The sequence below is a fragment of the Temnothorax americanus genome, unplaced genomic scaffold, assembly GCF_048541705.1.
Source record: "Temnothorax americanus isolate GAGA-0224 unplaced genomic scaffold, ASM4854170v1 Scaffold24, whole genome shotgun sequence".
NCBI lineage: Eukaryota > Metazoa > Arthropoda > Insecta > Hymenoptera > Formicidae > Temnothorax > Temnothorax americanus.
This window is the reverse complement of record NW_027509381.1, coordinates 50,073-62,938: the sequence shown is the minus strand read 5'-3', so window position 1 is coordinate 62,938 and position 12,866 is coordinate 50,073. Positions and strand designations below refer to the sequence as shown.

Sequence of the window (12,866 nt, the reverse complement as noted above, 5' to 3'; positions counted from 1 at the left end):
TGAGCTTACTGATTAAGAATATCCTAAATTGAATAAGATTCATTCAATATTTTAGCTAAAATCTTGTTCGGGATTCGTAATAACAATATTTTAGCCAAAATATCGAATGAATCTTATTCAATTTAGGATATTCTTAATCAGTAAGCTTATCTGTAGTACGCTAAAGAGCCCGATTTTGCAGTTTTGCTCTTAAAAATTTATAATAAATAAAATACGGGTTAAAGTGCAGTTTAACGTGCACTTAGTGCATAAAGTGCACCTGAGTGTACATATGTATGTACCTGAGTGAGTTGCCTGGTGGAGGATTCACACTGCGTCCGATGTTCGACGTACATACATACGACGATCCGACATCCAATAGGAAATTTTTGTCTCTAATAATAAATTCTGTTATTGGATGTCGGATCGTCGTACGTCGAACATCGGACGTGATCGGACGCAATGTTGAATCCTCCATGGGTCTCCTGCCGACCCTTAAACCTAAAAAAGTAGGTATTCTTGTCCGCCATTTTGTGTCCAATCATATGTGAAAACATAACCTTTTCGTAAACGTCAATTACTAATCTTAGGAAAACCATTGACCACCAAACGTTTTAATGACGATATTCGTGACCACCAAACAATTCCGCGTCGATTGAGCCGTATGAAAGTCAATTTGATTAATAAATAATGTTTATCCATCAAATTACCGAGCCAACGTCACGGAGTCATGCGACCAATGGCGTGAGAGTACGGTTCTTTCTATTTCTTAGGAAAACCATTGACCACCAAACGTTTTAATTACGATATTCGTGACCACCAAACGATTCCGCGTCGATTGAGGGCCTTGGCACATAAAAAAATTTAAGCAGTTAAACTTAAGCAGTAAGAAATCAACGGTATGGATTCGCTACCGCTTAGGGCCGTGCCTTAAGTTCTTGACTGTGATTGGTTGATTTGCTTACTGCTTGAGTTTTACTGCTTAAGTTTTTCTATGTGTTCGGGCCTTGAGCCCTATCAAAGTCAATTTGGGTGACAAATACAATTTTTCTGACTAATAGCACAGAGTCATACGACCAATGGCGTGAGCATACGGTTTTTCCTTTTTTCTGGGAAAACGGTTGACCACCAAACGTTTTACTGATTATATTTGTGACCACCAAACGATTCCGCGTCGAATGAGCTATAAAAAAGTTAAATTGGTTGAAAAATAAAAATTGTCCGGCTAACTTCACACCGGAAATTTCATTTTCATTTTACAGGAAAACGACTAACCACCAAACGATCGGACTAGACTACCAAAGACCACCAAACGACCACCAATCAATTCCAATTAATGAAAGTTCGATACGTTGAAGTTGTCCGGCCAACTTCATAGAGGTGCCTATGGCTTCTGAATTTTCAATCTACATACTATGCTTATGTATTTTTATGTAGATTGAAAATTCAGAAGCCATAGGCAGTATGCAGACACGATAGCGCATGCGCATATGGCTTCTGCATTCATGCTCATATAGCTCCTGCAATTTTGAATTTTATGTGCTTCCACCTTAGGGTGCCTCCCCCATGCAGGACGGAATCTCGGAAAAAAGAATCTCGGAATCATTCTGATGGCTAGCCAATAGTCTCATGGGACTAACCAATCAGAATGATTCCGAGATTCTGTTTTCCGAGATTGTCTTGCATGGGGAGGCACCCTTAACGAAGTTTTAGTCATAATCGTAGGGCCGTAAGAAAATAGACCAATCACACTCGATTATTCTTCGAGCTCAAGGAGAATAATCGACTGTGATTGGTCTATTTTCTTACGGCCTTACGATTATGACTAAAACTTTGTTACGTGCAATGACCTTAAGGAAATAGACCAATCAGTTTTCTTATGCACATGTGTATGGACCAATCAATTTTCTTATGCTTACGCATTATGCATTGTGCAGAAGTGTGTGCTCCCCGCATTAAACGAATAGCGAATAGCCTGTCATGAGTGTCATGATATATGTCACGTGTATGTACATACTACATGCCGTCTGTTTGTTCTTGCAACATATCATGCCGATGATTTGGTTTTTGGAGTTTCCACCGGAAAGCTTCGTATGTTAATTGATTGAAGTGAAGCCGTGAAGCCACTTCTATGATGAATAAATTAGACACCGTATTGTCGAACGTTGACGTGGACGATCCAAGATTTCGTATTAGACCATATCAACAAATCGTGGCTTCTTGTACTGGTGCATTCATTACATCAATATTTGGTAAGTTTGTGCGCAAACGATACTACATGATAACTGGATAATAATATAATTTAGGGCTTTTGTTTTCTCAGTAATATATTTATATAATTTTATAAAAATGCTTATTATTTTTTATATAAATAGGTTCTATATAAAACAATTAATACTTAAAAAGGGTATTATCTTTATTTTCAAAAGGTTATGTTATTTGGAAATCGTTAGCTCATGAAAATCGTTAGATTGCATTTTATGTTGCCTATCATATAAAATATCCCTTTGAAATAAAATATACATCTTTTAGTTTTTATTTAAAAGTGACATTTTTGTTTTAATTTCTCGATTGCTTATGCAATCACATTTCTTTTGTAAATCAAATTTTGAATATTTATATTTTTCTGATATTTTTAGTGACTCCGTTGGACGTAGTAAAAATACGTCTTCAAACACAGCAGAAAGCAATGCTTTCAAATAAATGTTTTTTATATTGCAATGGTTTAATGGATCATTTGTGTCCTTGTGTCAATGGTAAAATGCCTGAATGGATGAGAAGAAATGGAAAATTTAATGGGACAGTTGTACGTGACAACTATATAATTATGACACAATTTAAGATTTCTATTTTTATATTAAGTTATGATATTTGAAATCTAAAATCATAAAATTTTTTTTCTCATTACATATCAAACCAAATTGACATTTCTATAATTTTTTAATATGGATTGATAAGGTGTATCAAAAACTTTTCTGGCATGGATATTAAGATAACTATAAACGTTGATAAGATGTAAGATTTAATTCTGTTAAAAGTAAAGAATACATGCTGATTAAATTACAAATGTTTACTTAAACAGAGAAAAAAAAGTTTGATATATTTTAATCTATATTTTCATATGTATATACAGAAAAATAATTTATTTTAACGAAAAATATAAGAAAAAGCTTCATATTATTCGTTTCTGATATCATAATGAATATACAATGAGGTATGATGTCATAATACAATACCTATACAAAAATAATATAAAAATAAGTCTTAGTACAATATGTTAATGTCTGTTATTTTTATTAATTTTTATTTGTCTTCAGGATGCTTTACTAAAAATAAGTAAAACAGAAGGTGTGATATCATTATGGAGTGGTTTGAGTCCTACTCTTGTTCTAGCTGTACCTGCAACTGTCGCATACTTTGTTTCATACGAACAGTTAAGATTATATCTTAAGGTATTTCAAGTATTAGAATTTTTGTTATAATTCTTTTAGTTTTAATATATTTAATAACACATGAGATACTTGGGAATTTTAGATAAAATATGCAGTATTAAAAATATTATTATCTTTTTAGGACACATACAACAAGGAGTTCAAAAAGAAGGGAACTAATATGGAACAACCTTTTTGGATTCCTATGTTAGCTGGTAGCACAGCACGAATCTGGGCTGCAACATTGGTGAGTCCATTGGAGTTGATAAGAACAAAAATGCAATCACAGAAACTAAGTTATGCAGGTAGGATAAATTAATAATATAATATCAAATCAAATATAATAATGGTTGAGAGAGAGAGAGATATATATATAAAATTTTGATGATTTCAAGTATGCTTTATATGTTCTAGAAATAACACAGACATTGAAAACAGTTGTGAGATACAGTGGCATTTCTGGCTTATGGATGGGATTAAGTTCAACGCTTCTTCGTGACGTTCCTTTTAGCGCTATATATTGGTTAAATTATGAAACTATAAAGAAAGTATATAGTTCGTATAGCTCACAACAAACTTTTACTTTTAATCTGGCAGCAGGAGCTATAGCTGGTTCTGTATGTATTTTATCATTAAAAATATAATTAATTATTACAATATTCTATATATTCTGTAAAAATATACTATTGTAAATATTATTGCAGATAGCAGCATTTTTCACTATTCCCTTTGATGTGGTAAAAACACACAGACAAATCGAAATGGGTGAAAAAGAAATTTATTCGGGTAAATATAAAATCACACACGCACGCACGCACACACACACACACACACACACACACACACGAAATTATTTGTTGCTTCTTATCTACTAGTTTCATAGTTTTTCGGAACTTATATCAATTAAGTTGATTAAAAATTAAGCACACTTACTTATATTCAGTTGTGTCTGAAAATTTTATTATTTATCTCATGTACTACGAGGCATGTCCGGAAAGTAAAGATACATCGCATGTAGTCCGATAAGAATATTTGTTATGCGTATTATGACTAAACTGGTGTTGACCTTGATCCTTCCGCTTTCTTCTCGCGTTTATTAGGTGCTAAACAAAGTATTGTTTGAATAACACGTTTTTGAAATAGCTGCGCCGATGTAGAATCCCGCCAAATGCGAGGTGCGTTGAGTGGGACTCAATTGACCACGTCGTCAATTGGCTGATTTAAAATAAAAATATCTGATTAGCCCTGGTCCAGTGAAAAAACTCCAGACACCGGGAGCTGTGAGTAGCTGTGGTCAATCGCAACGTGGCCAAACGAGACGTTCCCGTGCGTTCCGTCATAAACAGCGCTCATAAACAGCGACAATTTGTCTGTGAACTTTCGCAGAGCGCTCACCTTTCGCGTTAGGGAAACGTATAACGGAACGCACCTCACATTTGGCAGGATTCTAGACCAGTGTCACTATTTCAAAGACGTGTTACTCGAACAATACTTTGTTTAGCACTACTTAACAAACGCGAGAAGAAAACAGAAGGGTCAACACCAGTTTAGTCATAATACGCATAACAAATATCGCTATCGGCCTACATGCGATGTATCTTTATTGTTTTCCGAACACGCCTCGTATATATCAGAATTTAATGTCACTTAAAATAAAAATTTATCATATAAAATTTATTATAAATTTTTAGATAAACCTATTCGCAGTAGTACTACATGGACTATAATACAAAGAATCTATCATCAAAATGGATTGAAAGGTTTATTCACAGGACTAACGCCACGTTTGGTGAAGGTAGCCCCAGCCTGTGCAATTATGATCGCAACTTTCGAACATGGCAAGCGTTTCTTTCAATCGTACAATGCTAGGAAGGCTATTGAATTTGAAATTGAACGTGACGTACATTTATTGCAACACAAACCTAATAGTACAGAATGATATGCCTGCTACAGGCAAATGTACAGAATTACAATAAAGTTACATATCAAATTTAATCTTTAATTTTGTATAGTTATTAATTTAGATTAGTTTACATTATAATTTTTATAATTTCCATCGATTATTCTGCATAAAATTAAGAAAGAAAGGATATCATATTGTTGCATCTTATATGTACATACAGTGAAGAGCTGAAATGCGATATGGTTCATCAGTGAGTTCGAGTGTATTTTTGTGAATCAAACTGCTACTACGTTTACGCGAGCGTTACTTCTGTAGTAACTTACGATAATTCCTTCGCGTAAACGGGATTTTCCTTCGCGTAAACGGGATTTTGTAGTAACTTACGATAATTTACTCCGCGTAAACGGGTGAATTATATACTACGTTTACGCGAGTGTTACTTCTGTAGTAACTTACGATAATTTACCCGTTTACGCGGAGTAAATTATCGTAAGTTACTACAAAATCCCGTTTACGCGAAGGAAAATCCCGTTTACGCGAACGAATTATCGTAAGTTACTACAGAAGTAACGCTCGCGTAAACGTAGTCATAGTAAGTTAAGGTGGCTCTAAGGTAAACTAAAAGACTAGCCATATACTACGTTTACGCGAGCTTTACTTCTGTAGTAACTTACGATAATTCCTTCGCGTAAACGGGATTTTGTAGTAACTTGCGATAATTTACTCCGCGTAAACGAGTGATATATCGTAAGTTACAACAGAAGTAACGCTCGCGTAAACGTAGTAATAATATAAATAAAACTTTGGTAGGTTGTTCTTTAACATATAATAAACCATCTCTTAAAATTTGAGACCTTGTTGCCATGTAAATTATTGCAAACGAGCAATATAAAAAATCACTTTTTAACATAGCTCTTATGGGAGGTTATTGAATTTTTGCCGGAAATGATATGATATCTTTTAAGAAAAACTAGAAATGTTAATAAAAAACTGAATACTGAAAGATGAAATCACAAGCTTTCCAGTGGTATATGAAAGGTTGTGTGTTGCCATGGATTTTTAAGAAATATTTGATCGAGAAAGTGATGATGCATGTGCGTGTCACGGAAGTAAAATGTCATGGACACGCTAAGAGGTTATATACGCCAGCAGGGAGACGGCGAGTCGGCTGCTAGATCCAGCTAGATCTACACTATCTACACAGTACTTGCGCACTGACGCGAAAAAATCGAGACAACATATAATCAATCGACCTTTTATAGTTATTATAAATTTATAAACTACTTATAAAAATCAATGGAAACATTTACTACGTTTACGCAAGCGTTAATTCTGTAGTAACTTACGATAATTCCTTTGCGTAAACGGGATTTTCCTTCGCGTAAACGGGATTTTGTAGTAACTTACGATAATTTACTCCGCGTAAACGGGTAAATTATCGTAAGTTAATACAGAAGTAACGCTCGCGTAAACGTAGTAATTATCAATATTAATAATTTTTATTTAGATAAGATGTTTAGGAAAAATCATAATGTATTTTATCAAGTTTTATGTGAGTTGTATTATTGACTAACGATGTCACTTTAGAGCCACCTTAATACAGAAGTAACGCTCGCGTAAACGTAATAATTTACTGACACAAGTCGACACAAGTCTCGTTCTATCTTTGTTACTCGTTGAATACTAAGAAAGATAGAACGACGTCTGCTGTGTCGACTTGTTACTACGTTTACGCGAGCGTTACTTCTGTAGTAACTTATGATATATCACTCGTTTACGCAGAGTAAATTATCGTAAGTTGCTACAAAATCCCGTTTACGCGAAGGAAAATCCCGTTTACGCGAAAGAATTATCGTAGTATTGTGTCACTTTTATGGAAAGCACCCAAATAGGCTTGTTCATTTTAGCTGAGCTTCTTGCACAATTCATCTTTCTTCTTTTCCTTTCCACATTGGAGAGAAAAAAAGAAAAGATGAACCGTGCAAGAAGTTCAGCTAAAATGAACAGAATCCCACGTCTATGACGACTTCACGCTGTACCGCAACGGATGTAGAGTCAAAAGAGAGATTAAAGGACGACTCGTAAATTCACCTGTATTTCTTCTATTTTCTTGATGCGACGCTAATTCTAATGTTATGAGAACCAATCATGATTTTAAAGGCAGAATTATGAGAGTCGATCATACGCCGTTCGATATCTAACGCACTTCGGAGCTTGCAGTTGCGTTGCACCGATCCGCTTACGGTGGACGAGAGGTCGCTCGGTTAAATTCGGTTGGTCGATAAAACGTGGTCGGGGTACGTACGGAGTACGGAAGCAGCGAATAGGTCATCGCACGGAAGTCGGTTCGTTCCGTCGGTAGTCGCGGTCGAGATTAGTCAGTTGGTCAGTCCCCTCCTGCAGGCATTTTGCACACGCTCGCTTCCACTCATACTCGACTCAACATTCCAAGGGTCGGATCCATCTACTGACTAGCTGACTACTCGTCTCTCATCGTCTCTTCTCTTCGACACTGCTTCTTGGTAAGTGCGGTCGCCTGCTACCTGGCAAGTGAGTAAGAATCGCCTCGCGATCTGCGGTCCATTCGTCATTAACGCGGTGAGTCGCGTGACTCGTGAGAGAAAAACTTCGCGTCTTGTGCATTTTATCGTGATATTTATGGAAAAATCTAGTTAATCCAATGTACGTTCAATCAGTCGTGTTTTATTTCGGTCAATTGTATGGACCAAGAGAGAGCGGCCATTTTCTGCCGTGTGCGGTTTTGCCGCCCGGCAATTGTCGTCATCATTCGTCGTTGTCGCCGTCGCCGCCAAGATTCATCGACATATGGCATTCGCGTGTTTGTCCAAAGCTGATCCAAGATTGGCCCGAGACGAGTCCCGACTCCAAAAACTCGCTCACTCATGATCTGTCGGCTACAACCGTGCGGAGGCGTTACGTAATATTCCGCTCGACAGCGGACAAGTTCACGATTGTACGGCGCGCGCGATCATTTCGTCCGCGACTACTTCATGACACTCGAAGGTCGCGCTGCTGGTTTCCGTAACCGTGTGTATTTTCGTTTTCCAGGTACCTTGCGTAGCGTCCTGCGAGACACCGCATCACAGCAAACGTCATCATGTACGCCTGCAGCCGATTCATTGCGCCCATCGCTAAATCCACCGTGAGTAAAAAGAAAATGAGGAGTAAGATTTCAGCTGTAAGCGATTTGGCGACGAGAGTATCTGCGTGCGCGTGTATTATATAATAACCTCCGCTGTGCTTGCACATCTTTTCTCATACTTGCACATTTTTTTTGCCCTGGTACAGCTGGTCTCTGGCACCAAGACCTATCTGCGGCCACTGAGCAGTGCAGCAATTAGCCATAGCCAGTACTTACAGCAGAATCAAATTCAGACGCCCGTCAGTTTGGTGAGTGCCCTTTTTTCTCCCTATACATTGCATAACTTTTCGAGATCAAGGTTACATAAGTGACCAGTGTCACCATTTGAAATAAAAATTTTGAGCCTTGTAATGTTAGTAATTTCAAAATTTTGTATTTTATTATTAATGAGAAAGAATATAGATCACTATTGCTTGTCTTAACAATCAAAGTCAATCAATAAGGTTGCACAATAATTTATGTATTATTGTGATTAAGCGTGAACGCTTTAATTGGATATTAGGTAAAATTAGATGTCAATTAGATATCAATTTATGAAAAAAATTGATAGTATTTGAATATTTTGTAAGTTATAATTGTTAGGTATTTTGCAATATGTGTATTCGAGACAGTCTGTTAAATTATTTCAATTTACTATTAATAAATCATTTGATCTCATTAAGTATTTTAATTATATTCTATAATAATTATTAGTTGGTAGGATTGGTTAAAAGGTGAAGGCTACATTGTGTATTAAAAAATATATATTATATATATTTTTCATGTAGAGTTTGCTTCTAAAAATTTAAATATAAAATTATAAAACAAACTTTAAAAAAAAATTATTTTATTAAAAAAAAAAATATATATATGTATGTATTTATGTATGTATGTATGTATGTATATTCAAAAGTAACAAATTGATATTGATAATATCTAACTCACATGATATTTTGGTGCAGTCACCTATTGTGCGTAGCTTCCAAACTTCCACAGTCAGTCGTGACATCGATTCCGCTGCGAAGTTTATTGGTGCTGGTGCTGCTACCGTAGGGGTAGCAGGATCTGGTATGTATCTCTGCAAAAGTATATATTTATTAATTATAAAAGAACATTTTGCAATGACAGCATAAAAAACTGGATAGTAAAACATATAGTAATGATAGAATTTGTACAATAATAAATCTGTTAATTTATTCTCTGCGCGTCACTGACTATGTCAATGATAAAAAATTTTATAGTTTAGCATATAAAATTTAAAAGAAGGGAAACGATTGGAAGAAAATACTTTAAAATGTAACTAAAGAGTTTTAAACGTAAACTAAAGAATATAGAGTAAAAATTATTCGATTTATGTGTGCTGGGTTCAGACTCGCAAGAATGTGCACGGTGGAATTTTCTCACTTACTGGATTCGCAACAAAAAGACGCATATTTAATGAATAATTTGAATTGGTTGTAAAAATCTCCATTATGTAATATAATTCTATATTTACTAATTTTTTTTACTAATTTTTTATTTACACATGTTTTCAATAACATGATTTGATTACTTGTAGAGTTTATAAAAATCCTAGAATTAAAATAATTCTCTTTTAAATGACGGGATTAAAAATTGATTACATCATTGTTAATGTTACATTTTATACATTCCTTTATGATTTGCAATATATTGACATTTATTATTTTATATATATTTTTACTATTTATATTAGGATGATCAAGCTGTTATAGAAATGTTATAGATTGTCTTTTTTTTAAATGGAGCATAAACAAGTTTTGTAGAACTAATAAAATATAAATTTATTAAATCATGTATGTCATCCCATTTTAATTTGTTATTTGAAGAAATTATGTATTATAGGAGTTGGTATTGGTTTGGTTTTTGGATCCTTAATAATTGGTTACGCACGTAATCCCTCCCTGAAACAGCAAGTTTTCAACTACGCTATCCTTGGATTTGCGTTATCTGAAGCAATGGGCCTCTTTTGTCTGATGATAGCGTTCCTTATACTATTTGCCTTTTGAATCCACTCCCTGGAACACATCCCTTCTCATGGAAGTGATATTGACTACAAGATACAATTTTACCCTCTGCATGTGATTCTTAAGAAAACATTTAACTATTCGATTTACGTTCTAATATTTTATTAAGTAAAATACGTGTAGATTATTATATAATGCATTGTATATACAGTATATATTTGGCACAATCACCGGTACTCTTAATAAAATGTTCACTTTATATAAGGGACAGTATCCGTTCTGTAATAGTCGATGAATTGGTATTCCAGGTGCTGGAATTGGATCCGTATTCGGTTCACTGATCATTGGCTACGCCAGGAATCCTTCCTTGAAGCAACAACTATTCTCGTATGCCATCTTAGGCTTTGCCTTGTCCGAGGCCATGGGTCTATTTTGTCTTATGATGGCTTTCCTGCTCCTATTCGCCTTTTAAGTTACGATATCCGCATAAGATACTGCTGATATAGTTTTTAGTGCGTCACTGCCAAGGCAACGTCGTCTGACTCTATGTGGGAAAGGCGGCGACTGTCTGGTTGCGCGGGATGCCATGAAATCATTAGAGAAGCTCGGATTTTTTATGGTTTGGCAGGGCGCGACGGCGCGACAATGAACAAGAAATGATTAAAACTGTAACACATCATTGTGCGGACCGTCTGTGACTCTGTCTAAGCCTTCAGCTTGTTTATAATTATTTCATGGCCTACTGTCTCATGTAGCGTATAACTCACATTGTTATGAAATAATGGATTTCATTGTAACGAATGAATAAGAAATTGAAAGTTAAAATTACAAAAAAAGCGACACAGTCACCCGCATACACGCACGTATGTACTCTGTTAGAGTGTCCTATGTGACAGTACATTTTTTGATGATCTTTTTGTCATCCAAAGAATTCATTGTTGTGCTGCCGTGTACGCACGTTATGGAAGTAATTCTTGACGAGAAAAGAAGAAAAACTGTACAGTAATACCGAATAAACATCTTTGTCGTGAAACCATAGACTTTTCTACCTATATACTTGTTTGCTATTGCTACTTCCTTTTCTGTTGGTCCTTCGTGTTCGAAGACATAAATATACAGGGTGAACCATTTTAAGTGCCCACATTGCCCACCTCGAATATCTCTTGAACAATACATTTTAAAGAAAAATGTTTCAGATAAAAGTGGAGGGTTCAAAGAGGGCTAATAGACGATCTTATTAGATTTTTGGTCCGGGGTTCGTGCTGAGCCCTACTGGGCCCCAAAAGTCAAATTTTTTAAATAAAGCACCCATTTTTTATTGTATCAGTTTCTATTAATTAATTCAAACATCTTTTGTCTGGAACTTTTTTATTTGCCTAATACTTTTCGAGATATTCAAGGAAAAGTTGGTAACTTTTTCAATATTTAGCTTACGATATCTCGATAATTGTTTGTCAGAGGAAAAAGTGGTACAGGACTTTTTGACTTGATTTGGTCTTAAGAATATGCTGTTGCAATAGTACAAAGTACAACCGATTTGAGAGTAATTATGTTTTAATGAAAAATGCAAGTTCAAAAACACAATTCAATCTTATTAGACTGAATAAGATTTTCTAATGGTTTTAATCGAGCTTTTTCAACAGGGAAGTCTAATCTAGCCCCCTGGATCTCGGAAACGTATTTTGTCTTGCTTGAACTGTTCTAAGATAATAATTCAATATATTTAAAAATGAAAGTAATGAAAAAAAGAAGTAAATTATGATACCATAAACGAAATAACTGTTTTTTTAGTAGTATTAGAAGAGGATAGTGCGCATGTATATTTTACAAAGTATTTTATTCTAATTTTAAATACATATATTTTTATTACAGTCGTGTACATACAATCCATATCCTATTTAACGGAGTTATTAAAGAATAAAGAGTTATTAAATAATACATATGTATACAATTAAGTAACGTGTATGCGCACATACATACCACTTACAACGCTTTTTTAATTACTTTCTGTTTTATCGGAATCTACAAATACATTCTTATAAAAATTAAATATCAGATATTTAATAAATATGCTATCAGAATGCTTTGTATTACGGCATTTTAAATTTTACATTTTCTAAATTACAATTATACAACAAAACACGAACATAAAATTAATCTTAATTTAATCTTATCTCTCTTTAATCTCTTTTTTTCTTAGTTCAGCGGGGAGCACAGCTAGACTTTTGCATAACGCATAATGCGTAAGCATAAGAAAATTGATTGGTCTATATACATATATGCATAAGGAAATAGACCAATCAATTTTCCTATGCTTACGCACATTAGCGTTATGCAAAAGTCTGTTACTACTACTACTACTACTACTACGTTTACGCGAGCGTTTACTTCTGTAGTAACTTACGATAATTCCTTCGCGTAAACGA

General features: G+C 34.8%; 2 protein-coding genes across 4 annotated transcripts; both read left to right on the top strand.

Annotated features, from left to right (window-relative positions):
* Window positions 1-1,969: 1,969 nt before the first annotated feature.
* On the top strand, window positions 1,970-5,405 carry LOC143898793 (mitochondrial glutathione transporter SLC25A40). Its single transcript, XM_077408514.1, has 7 exons — window positions 1,970-2,231; window positions 2,619-2,785; window positions 3,297-3,431; window positions 3,553-3,715; window positions 3,825-4,027; window positions 4,115-4,196; window positions 5,102-5,405. The coding sequence occupies exons 1-7, from the start codon at window positions 2,111-2,113 to the stop codon at window positions 5,347-5,349; spliced, it is 1,119 nt and encodes a 372-aa protein (XP_077264640.1). The 5' UTR covers window positions 1,970-2,110; the 3' UTR covers window positions 5,350-5,405.
* A 2,217-nt stretch (window positions 5,406-7,622) lies between these two features.
* Atpsync (ATP synthase, subunit C) lies at window positions 7,623-11,473 on the top strand. Of its 3 annotated transcripts, none has more exons than XM_077408517.1 (5): window positions 7,623-7,863; window positions 8,383-8,476; window positions 8,623-8,724; window positions 9,418-9,523; window positions 10,749-11,473. In XM_077408517.1, the coding sequence occupies exons 2-5, from the start codon at window positions 8,432-8,434 to the stop codon at window positions 10,910-10,912; spliced, it is 417 nt and encodes a 138-aa protein (XP_077264643.1). In that variant the 5' UTR covers window positions 7,623-7,863; window positions 8,383-8,431; the 3' UTR covers window positions 10,913-11,473. The 3 variants fall into 3 exon arrangements, with proteins under 3 accessions (XP_077264643.1, XP_077264642.1, XP_077264644.1); XM_077408516.1 differs by having other exon boundaries at window positions 7,624-7,835; XM_077408518.1 differs by lacking the exon at window positions 7,623-7,863 and adding an exon at window positions 8,140-8,287.
* The last annotated feature ends 1,393 nt before the right edge of the window (window positions 11,474-12,866 follow it).